Source organism: Corythoichthys intestinalis, chromosome 18, assembly GCF_030265065.1.
Source record: "Corythoichthys intestinalis isolate RoL2023-P3 chromosome 18, ASM3026506v1, whole genome shotgun sequence".
NCBI lineage: Eukaryota > Metazoa > Chordata > Actinopteri > Syngnathiformes > Syngnathidae > Corythoichthys > Corythoichthys intestinalis.
Genome location: NC_080412.1, coordinates 44,308,839 through 44,332,881, shown reverse-complemented (window position 1 = coordinate 44,332,881; position 24,043 = coordinate 44,308,839). Strand labels below are relative to the sequence as shown.

Here is a 24,043-nt window from a genome sequence, read left to right as displayed (position 1 = left end):
GAAATGAATTATTGGTGACTAGGTGCTTTCATGTCTTTGCGTAATTTTCTAATGCCTTTGAAAACCTTTCACCTAGTAATTCAGGCAATGAAAAATTGTTTATTTAAACTGGTGAATACATATGAGGAAAGACAACCGATTCTTGGTTAGTTGTGAGATGGAAATAAAATAAAAAAGCAGATGAATAAAAACACATTTACTGAATGACTGATTGTAACAAAAATGCTTAAAATTAAGGCTGCAGCTATCGATTATTTAAGTAACCGATTGATATAGTTAGTTGGAATAATCGACCAATCAGATTAGGAAAAATTAATGCTTTGAAGAATACATTTCAGAAGCTGTAAAACAAAGGCTTCATAAGATTGCACTTTCCAATTGGCATTAAATGCGGATTACAAAATAAAAATTCCGAGTGTTTCTTCAAACTTTGTAGAATTGCACTTTGATTTCACAAGAGCAATAAATGTATTTTAAAAGAAATTATAATATCCAAGTTTAGCCTCAAACGTATTTAAAAAAAATAATTAATGAGGATCAAAGAATAACAAAACAACAATTGGCTAACTTGCATAGCAAATGTCCGCTAGCTTAAATGCTATAAAATGGTAACTTTTTTTTTTTCCCCACGATGCTCTTAGCAACTTGTTCAAACACATATTCCCACAAAACACGGGTAAAAATACCGATAAAATAAATTGCAAATGTATTAAAAACATATTAGAATATTAGCATAATTCAAAATATGGCCTAAAAAGGATTGCTTCAATCAAAGAAAACCATTTCAACGAAAAATAAAGTTTTCAAATGCAGATTTTTGAGTCTCAAATATTTTTTTGCATTCAAAAACTTGTGATTTTTTTTGTTTTTGTTACTGAAGTGATTTTTCTTTTGAAAGTTTTTTTTGTTGTTGTTGTCGTTGTTGGTTCGAAGCAACTTACTTTTTAATTTAATTATGAAGACAAAATGTCCTACCCAAATGGGGCCCAAACTCAAAAAGTTGGGTTCTTAAGGGTTAATTTTTTTTTAAAACTTCACTTCGATCAAAAAAAAAAAATCAATCAAGGAAAAATAGTTTTGAAATGCTTTTTTTTAGTCTGTCATTCACATTTTTTTTTATGATTGAAGTGACTTTTTTTCGAATAAAAGTATATGTTTTGATTGAAGAAACTTTTTTTTTTTTTTTTTTTAAATTGAAGCACCCTTTTTTGATTGAATAATAAAGACACAAATCTACGTCCCTCCAAAAATAAGGCGATTAATCAACATTCACCTATTGGATATTAGCCACCAGGTGGAGCCAAAGATGCGACTGTTAGCTTGCGTCACAGAAACAAATCTTTAATCTACATTTAAAAGTGAAACAAAGAAACAAAAACAATGGAACCCACTCCCAATCCATACACCACTATGTGATCCGAAGGGGTGCGCGGACTGGAGTCAATTTGAGGAAGTAGAGCAACAGGTTATGCAAGAGTAGCTAAACGCCGCCCATCAGGTGTGTTCTTGCTCGAAAAGGTGACTAAAAAATTTCCACCACTGTGGGTGGGAATGGAATGGAGTGAGTCGGAGTTTCACCCCACCGACTTTTCCTTTTTTTTTTTTTTTTTTTTTTTTTCCTGCGGACATCCATGCCTGCCCACATTGTCCGTACACGAAGGGACTGTCCGAGTTGAGGCGGCATGTTTATCAGTCTCATGTTGCCGTCATGGCTTCTCCTTGGAGGATTCCTACTGTCAGGTGAGAAAAAATGAGAAAAATGTGTCTTTTCAAAGACACTTTGTCTTAAGCTTAAAGCCCACTCAGTGTAGTGCGTTTTTTGTGGTTGCTGCTGTTGTTTATGCCCTTCAAATTTCACGCAAATACTGTAATGTGTTGCTGACATGTTGGTTAAACTTTAAACAAACAAAAAAATCTTGCTAGATTAGTTCTGTGTTGGTGCTGGTTTTGCGAGTACCGAAACAGGGATTTCGCACATTTTGAATCGGAACTGTATAACTTTACAACCGTTTTTCCAGGCCGACCTTCTAAAAGTATAATTTATAAGCACTTTTTCTCACCCACTGACATTTTCAGCAAAATATTTTGCTTAGATAATCTTTGCAAACTGCTTTAAAAAAGCCATAATTCACTGTAAAATATAAATTTACTACTTAAAAAACCTAAGTTGCTACCTTAGAAAATGTTATTTATGTTAGTTACAATAACGAGATGCAATTTATTAAATTTTTTCAAGTATTAAATACTGAAATTAACCTTAATAATTGGATTAGTGCTTCAATGACTAACTTGACTAACTGGATTAGAAATAAAAGATTCGAATCAAATTGGGCTGCTTCAAGACTTCATTTAATTAGAGTGGCAGTGTCATGGTTTGTTTTGAAAGTGTTTGCATTTAGTTTTATTGATTTGGGTGGATGCACTGCACTCTAGTTGCAACAGTCCATAAGACATAAGTCGTCTATCATGGCTGGATCCAGCTGCTCCCTGTTAAGACCAACATAAGGTTGGAAGTTTTTGTTTGTGAGCTAATATGATTGTTTATTATTCATAATTTAGTTTAGAAGTATATTAGCAGTTTATTTTGGGAATATGTGTTTTATCGATTCGCATTATATAAAAAAAAAAGTTAGGATTTTATAGCATTTAAGATAGCAGACTTTTGCTATGCAAGTTAGCAAATTGTTCTTTTGTCGTACTTATTCTCATTTATTTATTTATTTATTTATTTATTTATTTATTTATTTATTTTACACCGTTTGAGGCTAAGCTCAGGTATTTTAGTTTATTTTTAAATGAAAGTGCAATCCTTGGCAAGCAATTGTTTTACATCTCCATTGATTGTGCATTAAATGATCCTATTACGATTACTCGATTGTTCGAACTAACTAGCTGATAGATTAATCGACTACTAAAATAATCGATAGCTGCAGCCCTTCTTTACTATCAAAGTAACTAAGTTACTTTAATAGTAATTTATCGGTTACTTTTTACCAATTTTGCTCCCTGTTAAGACCAACATTAGGGTGCAAGTTTTTGTTTGAGCTAATATGATTGTTTATCATTCGTAATTTAGTTTGGAAGTATATTTAGCAGTTTATTGTGGGAATGTGTGTTTTAATTATTTGTTTAGAGCTTTGAAAAAAAAGTTAGCATTTTATAGAGTTTAAGATAGAGGACTTTTGCTATGGAAGTTAGCCAATCGTTCTTTTGTTGTACCATAGACTTCATAATATAAACAGTATACCAATTATGAAGTCTATGGTTGTACTTAGAGCCTCATTTATTTTTTGATATTGTTTGAGGCTAAGATGAGATATTTTAATTTATTTTTGAATTCAATTATTGCTCTTGTAAAATGAAAGTATAATTTTTGCATAATTTGAAGAAGCACGAAGGATTTTTATTTTGTATTCGCATCCACATGCTCCTTTGAAATTGCAATCTTAGCAAGCCTTTTAAATCTCCTAAAATTTATTCTGCAACACATTAAATGTTCCTAATCTGATTACTCGATTATTCAAACTAACTAGTTGAGAGATTAATCGATTACTTAAATAATCGATTGCTGCAGCCCTAAATTGGATTATAGTAAATTGTTTATATTTGCAGTACAGTACTCGGATTAACTTGAATTGACAGTAATGTATTTATTTTGAGTTTTCAGTACTGAAGTGTTACCTTAGTTAGCTTTACTGCTTCTCGTTCATCATATGCAGGTGAACTTCAAAACACAAGAGACATTGGCTCTTGACACACTGCTTAATGTTTTGTTGATGTTTGGTGTGAAGTGAACAATCAGTAGCATAAACAGAGCTCTCTTCAACACCTTAACCAACTTCACATCGATTTAGTAAGTAACGACTGTGGCGAGCGACCTGTAAAAGGATGACAGAGACAGTTTTTGTAATTCACACTTGCTGTTGTTGTGCGGCATATAGGCCTGTCGCGATAACAAATTTTAGTAGGCGATAAATTCTCTCATAAATTATTGCGATATGCGATATTATTGTGCCCTTCCCCAAATGGTTTTTAACCAATTTACAATAACACAGTTAAAATACAGTATATATTAATAATACTAAGTAATATTAAGTACACCCATTTAAACGCAATAAACGTTTACTCTTAAATTAAAAATAAAACAAAAGACCATGCCTCTTTTAAGTAAAAGACAAACACAGAATAAACAAAATGTCTTTTTCAAGGAAAGATAAAATTCCACTTCAAAAACTTGAGCATTTAGGCACAGAGGTATAAAGTTGTAGTAACACAGAAAACTGCACTTCAACAACAACAGAGAAAAATAGATTAATTAAGTAGCAATAACAAAAAATTGGCTTCACTAAGGCTAAGTTTATACTGCAGGTCTTAATGCACAAATCCGATTTCTTGTCATGTCTGGTTTTTTGGCGTGCCCGTTCAGACTGCCTTTGTCCATGGAGCCCGTTCAAGTATCACGCATACGCACTAATTCGCAGTCTGAGATGCGCTCAGCAAAGTGACAGCATGCGCAGAAGCATCAAAACAAATGACACATGCTAGCTGTATGTCATTCCAGGGTGATCATATTTTGATTTCCAAAAAGAGGACACAAATAACAGTCATTAATGAATAATCCCCGTTTAGTCCTATATTCAAAGTTTATATGGACTGATAGAACGCATACACGCATGCACATAAGCCTTGACTTGTCTGCGTGACATGACGTGGGTGTGTCAATTTGCCCCATCTCGGCCATGTAAGCAATACTGAAATATTGCTCATTCGGCGCATAGAATTAAAATCGAAAACGGTCAGGCTTATCCTTTTCTTCGTTTATCTTTTTATGACCGTGTTCAAGCCCGCTGAGTGGATAAAAGCAGAGTTCAAGCTAGAAGCTCATGCACAGCTACATTGGGTGGGGATGGGATTTAACCCTTTAACACTTAAGCCTATTTTGACCGAATTTGCATGCCTTTGATGTTGCCTTTATATTTCAAAGAGAAAACTGTTCATAATGGCCAGGACACCTTGAACTTCATGTCCAAACTGTTGTTTTCTTCACTGACCAATTATAATCCATATTTTGGACCCAAAAAGACAAAATAATCCCAAAACTTTTTTTAAAAATTGTAATGTTGATGTCCCACTGACAGCCAAACATGCTCGACCAACCGTTTTGAAGCTTGACAATATTTATTCAACTTGTTAGGATAAACATTCTATAGAAAAAAAAGATTGAATAGTTTTATGTTTGATAGTTAAACACAAACAGCAGGTATGGTCATAGGCGTTTTTGGCCTTTACACATACTATGGTCAAAACAGGTTATATACAGTGCAAAAAACTTTTTTTAAATTAATCACGTTAAATTATTTAATGCAATTAACGCATGCGCTGCACGACCTACTCACGCATTGTCGCGTTCAATCTATAATGGCGCCATTTTACCTTTATATAGAGCTAAAAGGCAGCGTAACATGAGTAGAGTGAATTTTGGCAGTCTTTGGAGCCTTTTTTTAATTGGCTAACGACTTACTATCCCTCTCTCAACAATTAGATATCGTGGGAAGCAATGTGGGGCAGCAAGGTTTAGTTGATCTTTTTCTTAACACCCTATGTTATTTCCCAACGCAGAGAAGATATATCAATTGGTGCCGCTACGCACGGTCATGGTTGCACTTCCCATCATGCATTTGGGTTGAATGGCTGCAGTATCATTTACTGAAAGCTCAACAAATACACTAGATGGCAATATTTAGTCACAATATACAAAGTCACATTTATCCTTTAAGAATTACAAGTCTTTCTATCCGTGGATCCCTCTCACAGAAAGAATGTTAATAATGTAAATGCCATCTTGAGGGTTTATTGTCATAATAAACAAATACAGTACTTACGTACTGTATGTTGAATGTATATATTCGTCCGAGTCGTATTCATTTTTTTGTTAATGCATTGCCAAAATGTATATGAGCGGGAAAAATTATCGGGAATGATTGGAATTGAATCGGGAGCAAAAAAAAAAAAAGCAATCAGATCGGGAAATATCGGGATCGGCAGATACTCAAACTAAAACGATCGGGATCGGCTTGGGAGCAAAAAAACATGATCGGAACAACCCTAGTTTGGAGGGTATCTCTTTGTGAAGTTAGGTATTGTACCCATCACCTTATCAAAGGTATATATGTACATGCAATCAAGCTTCTCAAACACACATCTATATAAAAATTGAAAAGATTCATAGCGAAGAAAAAAATATTTAAAAAAAAAAAAAAATATATATATATATATATATATATATATATATATATATATATATAACATTGAAAAAAGTATTTTAAAAAATATTGACAAGTAGTTCAGTTCAATTAAATTTTTTCAGGCATGCGACCCAATAAAGTTTTTTTTGCGCACTCAATAAAGGTTGTTCTTGAACAGATCACTGACACACGTCACACTGTTTGCGTGCTGCTGTCACTTCTACTTGCCGAGACGCCGACTCATCCGAGGAAAACAACGACAAATACGGCTCATCCTCTTCCTTGAGTTAATGAAACAATGCATTAGCCTGCACTAAATTTAGTTTTCGATTCATTCTGCACATTTCAAAGTTGCTCGCTCAATCTAACCGGCCATTGCTTGCTTCGCATGCCTCCCTTTCCTTAGTTGGCGCCTTGCTCGGCAATGTATTAAAAATGTTCACATTAGGTTCGTCCTTGACATCACAACGGCTCTTGGGATATGTAGTCTTCTGTGCTGCTGTAGGTTTTGAAAAAGGACAAGAAATGATGGAAATATGGATATAGACACATGGTCCATGCATATTTATGAGTGCAATAAAACTCTAAAACTCAAATGACATTATCTCCCGTTTTACTCGGTCGATTGACTTCAAATAAAAACTGGTGTGGACTTCAACTTTCGTACTTTCAAATGAGAGCAACCAGCGGCACGTTGGTGACGTAATTACAGCGTGACAAGGCTTCAAAGATGATATGCGTAAACGTGTCGCATCCGACACGTTAAGTGTTAAAGGGTTAATAAACCCAGGCTTCTCCCGTCAGCCCTTGTCTTGTCTTCGGGTTAATTAATTAATTTTATCACGATGCTATCTTGTAACTGTCAATGATACCGATGATGATGACAATAAACAACAACAACATCGCTCCCGTCCTGCCTGCCGCTTTCGCTTTCCTGATGTCATTGCTGCATGAATTCCGATTCAGGAGACTTGAACGTTCAGACCGCCATCCACATTCTGGAAAAATGTGGCCCCAATAGGATTTAGACCACATATGAAAGTGACCCAGATCGGATTTGAAATGCTCCACTTCTATGCGACTTGTCACGTTCAGGCCGTCAAGTTAACGCCTCACTCGAGTTGGAAAAACACGAAAAAAAATCGGATTCATGCATTAATACCTATAGTATGAACGTAGCCTTAGGCTAGGTTCAAATGTGTAAAACGAACATACCCAGTAGTCACTAAAACAGAGTAGGGCTGCAGCTATTGATTATTTTAGTCGATTAATCGATAAACCATTAGTTCGAATAATCGAGTAATCGGATAAGGAACATGAAAAATTACCTGAGCGGAGCCTCAAACGGTATAAAAAAATAAATAAATGAGGACCAATGTACAACAAAAGAACAATTGGCTAACTTACATCGCAAAACTCCGTTAGTTTAAACTTTTTTACAATGCTCTTAGCGAATGGTTCAGACACATATTCCCACAAAAATAGGCTAAATAGACTTATAAACTAAATTACAAATGCATTAAGAAAAAAAAACATTAGCGCAAACAAAATTTAGCTTAAGTTGGTCTCAACAGAGAGCACCTGGATTCAACCGTGTGAACCAAATCAATAAAACTAAATAAACACTTTCAAAATAAACCATTACAACGTCACTTTAATTAAACGAATACTCGAAGCAGCAAAATTTCCTGTAATTTGAATTAGGGATGTCCCGATCCAGGTTTTTGCACTTCCGATCCGATATTGTTTTGCACTTCCGATCCGATACCGATACTGGCTGTTACCAATACCTGAGCATGTGTTAAAGTTTAGTTATTTAGCCTCCTTACTTAGTTGTCAGACTCATGTTGAAAAAGGTTTTAGTACTCTTGATAACAACTAGCCAGCTGAATTAGGTGAGTTTGAATAACACACAACGGTTGGTAACAAGAAACTGACCTGTTTATTCAGTGACAAACACAAAACATTATAAATAACAAACACAAATGGCATAGTCAGTCAGTAAAACGTGCAAATAATATTGTAAACTGTCTTTAAAAAAGCAAAACACGAACAACCTCGGTGGAAAATCCCCCAAATCCCCCAAGCTATGAGATGCTTTTAATGTTTCGTGCAGTAGTTACAAAAATTGTATAAAAAGCCTCTCACGTTTAAATAAACGACTATTTCAGTATCAAGTTAACATTTTAAAACAGTAAATAAAATACTCAAGTCCCCATTCTGTATCAGCAGCTTTAAACTACATTCAATTCATTTAATTTTGCCAATCAACTGTTAAAGTTGTTAAAATTGCTCCCGTTATTCCATAATTTCTCTTCTGTCTACTTTCGACAGGTGAAAGTTTTAAAACTGTTTTGAAGATAGATTCAAGTCAAGATTTTGCCGATTTAGGAGTATTTTAGATAAAAAGTTCTTTAGGTTCGCTTGGAAGGTTCACAACAGCCTACTAGGGAAGTCTTCTGCTTTAAGATGGCGGCTGTTTACTAACGCATTTGGTTTTCAATACTTAAGTGTTGCTAATGCAGTCGAGTATGTCGTGTAGCATCTGGTTCTATATACATATGATATCTATTATCCACAGTAAAACGATGTTGACGTCGTTTGTAGCGGCTATCAGCAGCAGTCAGGTATTCTTGTGTTTTTTATCCAGCCGTGAGTTGAGCTAAAGCCGTGAGTTGAGCATTGGCATTACCCGGGTCTAAGACAAGTTATGTTTACTTTCGGGACGCAATGCCGTCAGTTTCTCATTGCGTCCCGAAGACCGCGCTGTGTATTAGTTCCGCTTTACTTGACATATTTCAATAATCGGAATTTGGATGTTTGTGATTCATTCTCGAATCTTCCACGGCCGAATCGCGTGTTGGATGGTGCGTCTTTACTCACGTGAGATAATGGCTCATCATCCAGAATGAATTCTTCGGCGATGACTCTTGTTATTCCCTGGGCTTTGGGACTGTCGAGTACCAGTTTGTCATGCATAGCAAAAGTTTCTGCCAGTGTTAGTTGCGTAGGACCTTTCTTTTTGTCTTCGGTTTTCTTAACATACTCCTCATATTGTTTGTGGTGGTATTTCGCTAAATACTTGATTAGGTTGGTTGTATTAAAACTTCTTACAGTTTTACCACTACGCTTGACTTTATTGTGGCATATGTTGCTCTCTGCCTCTTCGTCTTTGTCGTCCTTTAAGGTGAAATGATCCCACACGGCTGACATTTTTACCGATAAAGTCTCTCGGTAAATTGGGAGACGGTAATGTAAATGTAGTGTGTTGAAGGTGTGCCGTAAAATGCGGACCGGATTTTAGGGCAAGGCAAGGCAAGGCAAATTTATTTATATAAAACAATTCAACACAAGGCAATTCAAAGTGCTTTACATCACATGAAGATCATAGAAATCACATTTAAATCAACACAACGTAAAAACCAAGACAAAAGATCGCATTTAATCACAGAATAAATAAATAAATAAAAATAAAACAAAAATAAAAATAAAACAAAAACTACTACTACTAATAATAATTGAAATCAGCACAAGCACAAGAGGAACAGAAAGCAGGTAGATTGAAATATATAGACAGTTATGGATATGCAGTGCTAAACAAAAGCATTTTTAGCCCTGATTTAAAAGAGCTAACAGTTTGAGCATACTTCAGACGTTCGGGTAACTTGTTCCAGAGGTGAGGAGCATAATAACTAAATGCTGCCTCACCCTGCTTGGTTCTTGTTCTTGGAACATGCAGAAGACCGGTTCCAGACGACCTTAGGGGTCTAGATGTCTCATAGGAATCTAACAAGTCAAGCATGTATTTTGGTCCAAGGCCATTAAGTGTTTTGTAGACGAGCAGTAGTATTTTATAGTCTATCCTTTGACTCACTGGAAGCCAGTGTAGCGATTTCAAAACCGGTGTAATGTGGTCCAGCTTCCTTGTATTTGTGAGGACTCTGGCTGCAGCATTCTGTACTAGCTGCAGCTTCCTGACTGATTTTTTGTCAAGACCCGTAAATATACCATTGCAATAGTCCAATCTGCTGAAAATGAATGCATGCATAAGTTTTTCCATGTCTTGTTGAGTCAGAAGCCCCTAAATTCTGGTTATATTTTTTAGGTGGTAATAAGCGGATTTAGTGACGGACTTTAGATGGCTATCAAATTTTAGGTCTGAGTCAATAATTACGCCAAGGTTTCTGACTTGATTTGTAGCTGTAAGTGACATTGTGCTAAGTTGGCTGCTTATCTTTGACCTTTCCTTTTTTTGGCCCAAAAATGATCACCTCTGTCTTCTCCACATTTAACTGGAGAAAATTCTGGCACATCCATTCATTGATTTGATGAATGCATTTACTCAGGGAGACTAAGGGACTATAATCATGTGGGGACACAGAAATGTACAGTTGTGTGTCATCTGCATAGGCGTGATAGGAGATGTCATACTGTAGGGAAACCGAAGCAAAAACTGGAATGGATTATGTAAATCGACACGGCTGACATTTTTACCGATAAAGTCTCTCGGTAAATTGGGAGACGGGAATGTAAATGTAGTGTGTTGAAGGTGTGCCGTAAAACGCGGACTGGATTTTAGGGAAACCGAAGCAAAAACTGGAATGGATTATGTAAATCGGTACGCTGGAAAAGCCGGAACAGACTTTAAAAAAACTGGATCGGAAGTCTGGATCGGAATTTTTTCCGTGTTCCGATCCGATACCGATGCGCATTTTTTTGCCCATATCAGCGTCCCATCCGATCCAAATATCGGCTCGGGACATCTCTAATTCGAATATTTTTTTCTAATCGAATACTCGAGTTAATTGATTAATCGTTGCAGCACCAAAACAGAGTGAATCCTCATCACAGCATATTGCGCTGTTGGTAACAAGGAAGCCGAACTTTTAAAAGCAATGTCCGCCACACATCTGCTGCACGCACGCACGCACGCACGCACGCACGTGAGGCGATAAATCGCAGCGGGAAAAGTACCGCCTTAGTTTTCATTTACCGTGCGATAAATGGAATTATTGCATATTGCGACAGGCTTAGCGGCATACACCCCACAGCCCCTAGAAAAAGCATACTTTGTTGACTAAAACACACGTGAAATAATAACAGCAACCACTACTCTCAGTAGTGGTTACCACAACTACCCATCATCCATTGCGGTGGAACAGTTCAGAGGTTGCGCTAGACTTTTTCGTTGTCTGTCATTTTGACTGACAGGGTCATAAAAATCCGGTCATAATCTATTTTTACCCGTCACTTATATTTTTTTAAATGATGATAATGACATTGTGGTGACCCTTTGTTTGACATAATTCACCTTCCGTACTTGTGTGTCCATTTGGCCGAGCGCGTTACCGGCTATGACAGTCACGTGACAGAGACACTTAAGAGCCGCGCGCGGTCCCCTCACTATCCACTCGCTCTCGCTATATGATTGGCCGAAGAGTCGAAATGCTCTCCCGTGAAATGCCTGTTTAAAAATGTTCCCGTTGTTACTTCTTGCGTTCGCTTATAAGTGCCCATTTAAAAAGGAAAAGCGACTGATGATACTACACACAGAGCGTATTATTAACAAATGTTAAAGTTGTATAATCATATAGCGAGAATAAGAAACGTCACTGAGGCCCCAGTAGGTAGGTAGCCTACCATATGTAGCATATGGAACAATGAAATTAACAGTTCACCTGCTGTGGCCTGAACTTAGTCTCACACTTTCCTCCTTGTACGCATGGACTTTAATTGCGTGTCCGCTTGTGCAGTCCCTGTTTTTTCACCTCATTTATCAACACCATCGTCGTTTTGGGGCTTTTTGAAGAAACTTTGGACACTCAGTTGCCTTGACATTTTTCAGAGAAAGGCCAACGACGTCATGCATCAAGAGAGACAATAGCTAAATAATATGCTCACTCGCCACCCTGTGGTCTGGGGTGTGAATTGCAACCGGTCAAAGTGACAGATGGACTTCAGTTTTTTCCGTCACCGTTTTAAAAAATCGGTCAACGACGGAAAATATTCGGTTAACGCGACCCCTGGAACAGTTCGATAACAATTGCGACAAAATTGTACCCTTATAAACTGTCATGTTACTGTATAAAACAAGGCAACTCAAGTTTATACAGGAGTAAAATAAAAATTGTTGTATCGCCATATTTTGAGATAATCGTTATAGTGAGCCTTTTATCGCAAATCGTATCGAGAGGTTCCAAGGTTCCTACCCCGAGTTGTCGTCATGGCTACAAGTGACCTTCAGACTTTGCAACAATCATTAACAGTTTGGGAATGAACTTTTTGCCCTCTTGGTTTAGGAGTGGCACACGTCTCAGGGATTGAGATCTACGCTCCCCCTCTGATAGAAGCAGTAAACGGGACGACGGTAAAACTCAAGTGCACCTTCCGCTCCAGTCATCCTGTATCGGCCCAGTCCGTTAGTGTTTCCTGGAACTTCCGTGCTCCGGATTCTAAAACGGAAGAGTCGGTGAGTAGAAAACGAATCTTGTAAATCACCGTAAGAATAATAACTTTCAGACTATGGGCTACCAGAAACGATTATTTTGAAAGACCATGAATCACAGATTATTTTTGCTTTACATTTTAACTTGAAATGTGCATTGGAACCAAACGCTAGGCACTGAGAAAAGTTGCATGTCTGTCAGGTGTTCTACTATCAGGAGACAGCGCACCCTCCTCCGAGCGGACGCTTTAAAGGCCACGCGGTGTGGTCAGGGGATATTGCCAGGAATGACGCCTCCATCACCCTGCATGAGGTGCCCCCAACATTTAACGGCACGTACATTTGCAGCGTGCGAAACCGCCCAGACGTGCATGGAAATAACCCAGAAACGGTCCTAAGAGTCGTCGCCCAAGGTAGGGATTGCACTGCATTCTGACAACCTTTCTCTGATCATTTTTGCTAGTGTCAGGCAATATATTGTACAGCTGGATTCGAGTGAAATTTTATTTAAGATCAATGTGGAAAAAGTGTAACTGAGTTCATTTTGTTTGCGACTTAAAATTTTTCTCTTACATGCGAGTTCATACACATTCTGACATATGTGAACTGGGTCCAGTGTTATTGTTTTTGTTTGTGCTGCTATCGTTTTTGAGATATTAATTTCGAGTAGGCATGTGCCGGTATGAGATTTTGACGGTACGATAACCGTGAGCAAAAATACTGCGGTTTTACGGTATCACGGTATTGCAATTATAGCTCCAAAATGTGTTATTTTGAGAGGTATGGGTTTAAGAAAAAAAAAAAAAAAACTTTTTTCCAGGATTTTTTTATTTTTCAGAAAATATTTGCAAATTGGAACATGAATATTATGTTAAGATAAATAAATAAACAAAAAAATATTTTAAATAAAATTAAAATAAATAGAATTTATAGACTACCCACAGCCACAGCTCAGGTTGATCAAGATTGGAGCAAGAACTAAATTAATTGCTATAAAAAGTAAAAACACTTCTAAATAAAATTGAAAAATATTGACTGTACTTTTTTTTTTTTTTTGAGGGGGCAAAAGCTCAAGTGAAGTTTCGCCATTTTCAGCCACTGTGTCAACTCTAGTCTACATGTCATGCCTTTGTGTTAAAAAGACGCAGAATTCATAAGTTAATAAGTTAAAAATGGATAAGTTAGTTAAAATCTGAATGTTGTTGTGTAAAGGTTTCATCTAAAAACACTGGGAGTGAGACCTCTCCTTGTCCAGCGAGCGTACATTTGTGCTCTAGGGCAAGATCATCTGTCGCAATTAGCGATCTTTGATGTTATCTCTTTTCCTTCATTCAAGCTTGTTTCTCAGTGGCCGTGAGATTTATAACCTCGACGAAGTTGCTCTCCCAGCTAAGACCAGGCTAACATTTGTCTTTGTAAGTGTTTAGTTAATTTGTATTTTGAATTTGAAAGGAAAATGTGTGTTTTGTTTTCGGCGAACTTTTTCATGGATGACTTCCTCACATTCTGTTGTGATTGTGCTAATGAAGCTACTCACACGTGTAAAATACTATTGTACAATGTTTTAAAACTGTATATTTCAGTTACCATGATTTGAGACCTCCATAAATTCAAGAAAAGTACGCCTTTTGTTTGGAGTGTTTCTTTTTTGGTGTTTAGCAGAATAGCGTCACTGACACACACACATCAACAACCGGAGAGGGAGGGGTGAGCGCTGCCACTCCAAGATACTTCTGGCTGCATTTTTGAGACTTGTAAAATGGCGAAAACCGTACCACGGTATGACGGAAGATTTTAGTGGTTTTGAAACCGTGACGTTTTCATACCACGGTAAACCTTGAAACCGGTAACATGCCTATTTTCGAGTAATGATGTCACACTGCAGCACATTTATTGCAAAATGAACCTGAAGGAGTGCTAGTCGTTTGTGCTACGTTTGCGCTAGTTGTTGTGACACCCCTCTGTTATGGAGAGAGTTGGTACGCTTCGTCAGCCGTGATGAAGGTGCTGTGATTGACGTCATCATGATTGCGATCTTGCAAGTTCTCCAACTTAGAAATGATGGGCAGGTTTGAAATTTTCATGGTGGGTGCTTGTCCACTGTGAAGGGCGATCTAAAAGAAAATCCAGAAACCACACTGTATAATTTTTAAAGAATTTATTTGATTATACAGCTGCAAATAATTATTTGACCACCTGTCTATTAGGTGGAATTGTGAGCCTCAAAGACCTGTAAGTCTCAAAGAGCTGTCTAACGACGCCACAGACAGAGTTGTAGACCTCTACAAGGCTGGAAAGAGCAATTGTCTAGCAGCTTGGTAATATAAAATCCACCGGTAGTGTATTTATAGACAGGTTTTCTAAGCAAAATATCAGTGGTGCCATCTAGGAAAATTTCTGGTCGGAACATCCAGTTTAGAAAGAACAACATGAATTGCGATTGAAGTAATCAGTGTTGACAAAGTTAAAATTGCCAAATCAAACCAGAGGAACCCACAGAATCTCCAAAAATGGATTCAGCATGACGCAGATGAGACTCCGAGACTTTCTGTGCTGTGCGTGAACTCCTGGAAGCGCCTATATATATGGTTTGAAGGGGAATGTTTTGAACCGCGTCTAGCTTCCAGCGTGGATCTACCTCACCATATACCTTAAATCGAAACTAGCTACAGACAAGAAGTTAAGGATGTGATTTAAACCTAAGGATATACCGAAAATATTGTATGATTTTTCTCTTCACTTCGTTGATCAAAATGGAAATTTTTGGTGTTAATTCCACTCATAGTGTTTGGAAGAAAAAGAATGATGAGTACCAACCCAAGAACACCATCCCTACTGTGAAGCATGGGGGTGGTAGTAGGGCTGTCCCAAACGACTAATTTCCTCTCGATTAGTCAGCCGACTATTTTTACGATTAGTCAACTAATCTAATACTCTTTTTTTTTTTTTTTTTTTGATTTTTTTTGCCTGATTGTTCTAGAGAAGATCTGTGTAGAGCAGTGGTGCAAAATCCCTGCTGCATTGTGTGCAAACCTGGTGAAAATTTACAGGAAACGTTTGACCTCTGTCATTGTAAACAAAGGCTACTGTACCAAATATTAACATTGATTTTCTCAGGTGTTCAAATACTTAACGAATTTCTATAAATTTGCATCTGATGGATGGGCCATCTTCACAGAGGTTCTTTTTCTTTTTGTTCAATATTTCCTGAGCAAGGTATTGGTAATTGTTAGAGATGTCCCGATCGATCGGGTCCGATCACGTCATTTTCAAAGTACCGGAATCGGCAAAAAAATATCAGACATGCCTTTTTTTAATATAAATATATTTTTTAATTAAATCGTTTCCTAATTGTATTTATCGTTACAGACATAATATGTTACACTCATCCAGAGTCTTTAGTTTAGGCTTAAGGTAGGGTTATCAAATTTATCGCGTTAACGGCGGTAATTAATTTTAAAAAAATTTATCACTCACGCATTGTCGCGCTCAATCTATAATGGCGCCGTTTTACCTACATATAGAGCTAAAAGGCAGCGTTAAATGAGTAGAGTGAATTTTGGCAGTCTTTGGAGCCTTTTTTTAATTGGCAAAAGCTTTACAATCCCTCTCCCACTGATTAGAAATATCGTGGGACGCTATGTGGGGAAGAAAGGTAGTAGTTGATCTTTTTCTTAACACCCTTTGTTATTTCCCAACGCAGAGAAGATGTATCAATTGGTACCACTATGAACAGTCATGGTTGCACTTCCCATCATGCATTTGGGCAGAACAGTTAAATGGCTACAGTATCATTTACTGAAAGCTCAACAAATACACTAGATGGCAATATTTAGTCACAATATACAAAGTCACATTTATCCTTTAAGAATTACAAGTCTTTCTATCTGTGGATCCCTCTCACAGAAAGAATGTTAATAATGTAAATGTCATCTTGAGGATTTATTGTCATAATAAACAAATACAGTACTTATCTACTGTATGTTGAATGTATATATTTGTCCGAGTTTTATTCATTTTTTTCTTAATGCATTGCCAAAATGTATATGGCGGAAAACACAGACAAGACTGAAAAAGCAGTTTCTGCTCTTGCACTCCTCTTTAAAAGAAACTGCTGTATTTTAAGCCAAAACAACTGTTGCGTTTAATAGAACTATATGTTTATATGCTGCCATAGCAGATTCATGGCGCATGAAGCCCCCAAACTATTTTTAATTTGTCCGTTTTACCCTGAAAACCCCCGTTTACAGACGTCGCGCAACCGTTTTTGTTTCAACCCTGCCATAAAACAAAGGTAATTAATTATATTTGTTATTCAAAATCTGTCGTTTTTAGCTTAGAATCATTCATAGATGTCTCATATTTCGTTTAAAAAAAAAAAAAAAGCTTTAAAAAATTATTCACTCACATATTTTAAACTTCTAAACAAATTATGTCACAATGAAAAAAATGGCGTCTGAAAAAAAGTCACGGATATCGACCTCATAACTATCACATAATTGTATTTTTTTTTGTGACTGTCGCATTTTCTCTGATATGTTCGATGATAAACAATCGATCCAAACAAAGAAAAATAGAAGAAAAAACGTTTTGAAGGGTAAATGTATGAAAAAGAACATCTCGACCACTCCTTGATGTCTGCGATTTCTGCATCGCGGCCCTTGTTATATGACCATGTTTCACACATAAAATCCCCAAAAAATCCAGCATTGGCCATTCACAGCTGGGTCTTGACACTCACTGATACATGCGACATGGAGTTTTTGGATCAAAACAAGATACGTACGCGATAATATCTCGTTAAAGTCATGGCGTCTATAATCTGCTCTCGCGTCTTCTCGCCTCCAGATAGGGTTTTGCTGTTTAAAAAACTTTTTTTTTTTAAAAATGCCCTCCTGTTCAAAAATTTTCTTCCCCCAGAAAATTGAGATTTTAAGCTTTCCAATGATGTATCACACATGCATATCAGACAATTTTTAAATTTGGCCAAATTGGGGGTCTCAAAGCGGAACTTCAAGTCACCTGAGTGTTTTCCGCCATATGATCGGGAAAAATTATCGGGAATGATTGGAATTGAATCGGGAGCAAAAAAAAGCAATCGGATCGGGAAATATCGGGATCGGTAGATACTCAAACTAAAACGATCGGATCGGGAGCAAAAAAACATGATCGGAACAACCCCAGTAATTGTTGTATCGCCATACGGTGAGATCATTGTATCGTGAGCTACCCAGCAGTTCCCACCCCTACTATCGGATGATATGACCTTGTTTTTGCAGTTCGTCGTTGTAATCAAGGTAATTTTTTGAAGGATCTACGTATGTATTTGATACAGGACAAAGTACATAGAGCTCAGTGCAAAGAATGTCCAAAAACTTCTTGTCTTTGTTTTTACAAATCTTATCTGTTTTACGCAGCTGCAATTCACGCAGCTCACCAACGATTGCATTCAGCCTTCTCCCCTATCATCACTGTTTTGTTTTGGTTTTGTTTCCCCTCCAGCTTCCTTATCCGAAATCAGCATCCTGGTCATAGCAGTCGTTGCCAGCTGCGTGTTTATCCTCATACTCCTCGGCATCTTCGTGGCCGTGAAGGTCTACAAGAGGAGGCGGAAGGGCGAAGCCGAGGACGAGGACTTAGAGATGAACCCAAGGGAGCCTAAACGCAAGGACCCGACCGTGTGGTGAGGGGTCACGGGGGCCGCCGCTCCTCTCCTCATCTTCCTATCGGGACTGGTGTGGCTACTTTTGGCTATGGAGAGACCAATGACAGTGTTTTCTTCCATATTTGCTCCTCCAATGTGAACCTTTCAAGATGTTAGTTAGATGCGATGGATTTCGCACATTTCTGCTTTCTACCAATATTAGAAAATGTCTTTGTTTGTCAGAAGATGTAAATTTGGAGGAATCTTTCTATGGTCCTTGGAATAAGTGATTTGAGTTCACAGCAGCAGTTTTGATCAACTGAATTTTGCCAATGTAAAATGGAGTTCTATTCCTTAAACTGCAAAATTGTTGCTGTGAAGTTCCTGTCCTTTTGGCCTTCTTAAGGTTTGAAAACATCATCTGAGCAGATTAACACTCTTGGCTTTACAAAGCAGATGCTAGTCAGCACATTTACCTTTTTGTATATCGGGAATACATGTGAAAAACCTAAATTTCGAGAAGCCAAACCCTACACAATTACAACCTGGTTTTGAATGTGGTGTTATCTAAAAGTTGACTGATATATCGATCAGCGATCAGTCAATATTTTTACCGATAAGTCGGCCAGCCGAAGTATCAGGCTGATATGGACCTTTTTGTTCAAGATCGGCCAATATATAGCCGATATGATAGAAGAGCTTAGATCAGCACCCACATTTATCATTTTTTATATCAGGAACAGATGTGAGGAATCTAAACCTCTCGAATCCAAACCCCACACATCCGATATATCGGCCGGTTGATATTTCCGACCGACACATTGGCCCGATATATCTGCTGGCCGACATATCGGGCCGATATGTCAGCCAGCCGAAGTTTCGGGCTGATATGGGCCTTTTTATTCCTAGATCGGCCATCAGCCAATATAGAGCCGATACAATAGAAGACCTTAGATCAGCACCCACATTTATCATTTTTTTTATATCAGGAACACATGTGAGGAACCTAAACCTCTCGAAGCCAAACCCAACACAGCTATTAAATCGGCCTGTCGATATTTCGACCGATATATCAGCTATATAATAGAAGAACTTAGCTCAGCACCCACATTTATCATTTTGTATATCGGGAACACATGAAGAACCTAAACCTCTAGAAGCCAAACCCCACATAGCCGATATATCGGCCGGTCGATATTTCGACCGACATGTCGGCCAGCCGATGTATCAGGCTGATATGTCGGCCAGCCGAAGTATCGGGCTCATATGGACCTTTTTTTTTTTTCCAAGATTGGCCATCGGCTAATATATAGCCGACATAATAGACCTTAGATCAGCACCCACATTTATCTTTTTGTATATCAGGAGCACATGTGAAGAACCTAAACCTCTTGAGGCCAAACCCCACACAGCCGATATATCGGCCGGTTGATATTTCAACCGATATATCGGTCCGATATGTCGGCCAGCCGATGTGTTGGGCTGATATGTCAACCAGCCGAAGTATCGGGCTGATTTGGACCTTTTTTTCCAAGATCGGCCATCGGCCAATTTATAGCCAATATAATAGAAGATGTTACATCAGCACCCACTTTTATCTTTTTGTATATTGGGAACACGATAGGAACCTGAACCTCTAGAAGCCAAACCCCACACAGCCGATATATCAGCCGGTCGATATTTTGACCGATATATCGGTCCGATATGTCGGCCAGCCGAGTTATCGGTCTGATATGTCGGCCAGCCGAAGTATCGGGCTGATATGAACCCTTTTTTCCAAGATTGGCCATCGGCTAATATATAGCCGACATAATAGACCTTAGATCAGCACCCACATTTATCTTTTTGTATATCAGGAGCACATGTGAAGAACCAAAACCTCTTGAGGCCAAACCCCACACAGCCGATATATCGGCCGGTTGATATTTCAACCGATATATCGGTCCGATATGTCGGCCAGCCGATGTGTTGGGCTGATATGTCAACCAGCCGAAGTATCGGGCTGATTTGGACCTTTTTTTCCAAGATCGGCCATCGGCCAATTTATAGCCAATATAATAGAAGATGTTACATCAGCACCCACTTTTATCTTTTTGTATATTGGGAACACGATAGGAACCTGAACCTGTAGAAGCCAAACCCCACACAGCCGATATATCAGCCGGTCGATATTTTGACCGATATATCGGTCCGATATGTCGGCCAGCCGAAGTATCGGGCTGATATGAACCCTTTTTTCCAAGATTGGCCATCGGCCAATATATAGCCGATATAATAGAAGATGTTACATCAGCACCCACGTTTCTCTTTTTGTATATTGGGAACACGTGAAGAACCTAAACCTCTAGAAGCCAAACCCCATACAGCCAATATATCAGCCGGTCGATATTTCGACCAATATATCGGGCTGATATTTTGACCGATATATCGGTCCGATATGTCGGCCAGCCGATATATCGGTCCGATATGTCGGCCAGCCGATTTATCGGTCCGATATGTTGGCCAGCCGATATATCGTGCCGATATGAACCTTTTTTCTCAAGATCGGCCATCGGCCAATATTTTGGCGATATAATAGAAGACCTTACATCAGCACATGTGAAGAACCTAAACCTCTAGAAGCCAAACCCGACACAGCCGATATATCAGCCGGTCAAAATTTCGACCAGTATATCGGTCCGATAAGTCGGCCAGCCGATTTATCGGGCTGATATGAACCTTTTTTCTCAAGATCGGCCCTCGGGCAATATATTGCCGATATAATGGAAGACCTTAGTTCAGCATCCGCATTTATCCTTTTTTATATCAGGAAGACATGTGAAGAACCTTAACCTCTAGAAGCCGAACCCCACACAATCACAACCTGGTTTTGAATGTGGTGTTATCTAAAAGTAGACTGATATATCGATCAGGCGATATATTGCCCGGTCGATATTTCAACCGATATATCGGGCAGATATGTCGGCCAGCTGATGTAACGGGCTGATATTTTGGCCAGCCGAAGTATCAGGCTGATAAGGACCTTTTTTCTTTTTTTCAAGATTGGCCATCGCCCAATATATAGCCGATGTAATAGAAGAACTTAGATCAGCATCCAAACAGCTAACATTTCTCGGAAAGGTCGACCAATATGTTTGCCGGCTCATATATCGGCCGATCTATGGACATTCTTCCAGATTCCCTGATATCAGCCGATATAACAGGATAACTACAATGTTCACTATTTGGGTGATGATCTTTCTGATGAAGTTCAACCGATATATTGGCTAATGAACTTTGTTAATTTTGATTTGACACAACCAAGTGGCTAGTGTTGCAAAAGGAAGTAATAGAAGAAAAATTGAACCTCTAATATAGACAATGATATAATGAGTGTTCCAGTTATCGTATATCTGTATATCGGCTTACAAAATTGGCTTTAGACACTGACAGTTTTTGTTCTTGTTGAAAAATCCGCATCGTTCTTTGAAAATCCCGTATCAGTCGACTTCTAGTTTTATCTATAGTTAATTCACCCTTCTGTGGTACGCCGTCTGGGGTCAAGCTGAGCATTCTGGGTATAACTGTCGCACAGGGCTTTCTGCTTATGTCCTACTCTTCCCAAGTAGAAGCTCCTCTCACGCTTGGTGTGTATGTGTGTGTGTGTGTGTGCATGCACGTGATTGCTGGTGCGCATCAGTAAACCTGAAGAAGCAGTTCATCTGACTGTTGTTGAGGAGAAACTGGAAGTTGATAGCTCTGATGATGAAGAGTCCGAGCCCAGCAGTGGAGACGATGACGATGAAGACGGCAGTGAGGAAGAGGATGATGACGATGACGACGACGATGATGACTATGACGACGACGATGATTGAATGTACCAAAATTGCGAGGTGGACATTTTTTCGATTATTAGGCCTTGGTGTAGTAGCGCAAGCGCTTGGCTGAGAACTGGTCTCGTATTTGTTAGTTTTTTTGCTTGTGTCGTCTGGCTTTTTTTGTTAAAAGTGACTTGCCGTGCTCTCGCTTCAGTTCAGCTGCAATTTCCGCCACGCTCTCGAGTATTTTTTGGATGCATGTGTGTTTTAGAACAAACAAGCACAGGCAGTCCATTCTTTCATACTAATCATACAGGCATGTTCATCTGCTCATTGTTAAACACTATAGTACTAACAACCACTGTTCTTCACATCAAGAGTGCCTTTAATTGCTGATTAAAAAAAAAAAGTGACCAGTCCTCTATTGGTTCTTCCATGTAACATGGCAAACAGTTGTTTACATCTGTACTATGGTAACTTTGCACTTCAAATTTTGTATTTTTGTACACTTGTTGTCCAGTAGTCTATAATGCTATTTGTAACTGGAATAAAGCATTTAAGTCATTTGCTCCCAAAAATGTATAAATAAGTTCTATTTTAATTGTTTCAGAGTCCCAAAAATGTATTTATACGTCTTTTACTTTTTTTTCTCAAGAGACATCTCTAGGTTCTGATGCAACTTTGCTCCAAAGCACAACGCTCAAAATCCATTTTAAAGCAATAAAACTGGCCACTGGAGGGCAGTAGTGCATTTGTTAGGAACTCGGACAATGAAAGGAAGTGAGGAGAGGAGGTGTAAACCGCGGAACGAATGGACGGGTTGCACGGCTGGTGGAAGATGACCGAATGGATGATCAGGAGAACGTCCAGAATGCCAGGTGTGGGAAGTCAGAGTAGGACAATCGGGAGGACGTCCGGGATGCCAGCTGATGAACGACCAAGTGCGACGACCAGGAGGACGTCCAGGATGCCAGGTGGCAAACGACCGAGCTGAACAATCGGGAGGACGTCCAGAATGCCAGGCGTTGGACAACCGAGCAGAATGATCAGGATCAACAGTGTAGCGGATGATGTTGTTGAGTCTGTGAGTTTTCGTTGCCGTTTTCTGACCATAACATATTCCCCCAGTCCTCTTCTGGATCATCCAAATGCTCTCTAGCGAACCGCAGACAGGCCTGGACGTGTACTTTCTTCAGCAGGGGGACAGGTCTGGCAGTGCAGGATTTGAGTCCTTGGCGGCGCATTGTGTTATTGATAGTAGCCTTTGTTACTGTGGTCCCAGCTCTCTGTAGGTCATTCACTAGGTCCCCCCGTGTGGTTCTGGGATTTTTGCTCCCTGTTCTTGTTATCATTTTGACACTATGGGGTGAGGAGGGAGTTGAAAGTCCGTGTTTCCCAACGACAGCCCCAAAACATAACTGCTCTAGAGGAGATCTGCATGGAGAAATGGGCCAAAATACCAGCAACAGTGTGTGAAAAGCTTGTGAAGAGTTACAGAAAACGTTTGGCCTCCGTTATTGCCAACAAAGGTTACATAACAAAGTACTGAGATGAACTTTTGGTATAGACCAAATACTTATTTTCAACCATAAATTCTTTAAAAATCAAACAATGTTATTTTCGGGGGGGGGGGGGGGGGGGGTTCCACATTGTCTCTCATGGTTGAGGTCTACCCATGTTGACAATTATAGGCCTCTCTAATATTTTTCAAGTGGGAGAACTTGCACAATTAGTGGTAAACTAAATACTTATTTAACCCACTGTATGTGTAAATAAATTGTTATTTTGATATCAAAAGCTCTATTTGTCTTGTTGTTTGTTATTTTGTAGTAGGAAGACATTATTCAGATGTTTGGGATGTCACAAAGCTGTCACAAGATTACAAAAAAGCTCACTTTCTCCGTTTTTTCAT

The 24,043-nt window shown here is 38.6% G+C and overlaps 1 protein-coding gene across 2 annotated transcripts; it reads left to right on the top strand.

Annotated features, from left to right (window-relative positions):
• The first annotated feature begins 1,398 nt into the window (after positions 1-1,398).
• On the top strand, positions 1,399-23,750 carry LOC130906701 (myelin protein zero-like protein 2). 2 transcript variants are annotated; one of them, XM_057821250.1, is made up of 6 exons: positions 1,399-1,740; positions 12,545-12,714; positions 12,893-13,103; positions 18,193-18,373; positions 22,014-22,206; positions 22,787-23,750. In XM_057821250.1, exons 1-5 carry the CDS (start codon positions 1,683-1,685, stop codon positions 22,186-22,188), a joined length of 795 nt encoding a protein of 264 aa, XP_057677233.1. In that variant the 5' UTR covers positions 1,399-1,682; the 3' UTR covers positions 22,189-22,206; positions 22,787-23,750. The 2 variants fall into 2 exon arrangements, with proteins under 2 accessions (XP_057677233.1, XP_057677232.1); XM_057821249.1 differs by lacking the exon at positions 22,787-23,750 and having other exon boundaries at positions 1,401-1,740; positions 22,014-22,761.
• The last annotated feature ends 293 nt before the right edge of the window (positions 23,751-24,043 follow it).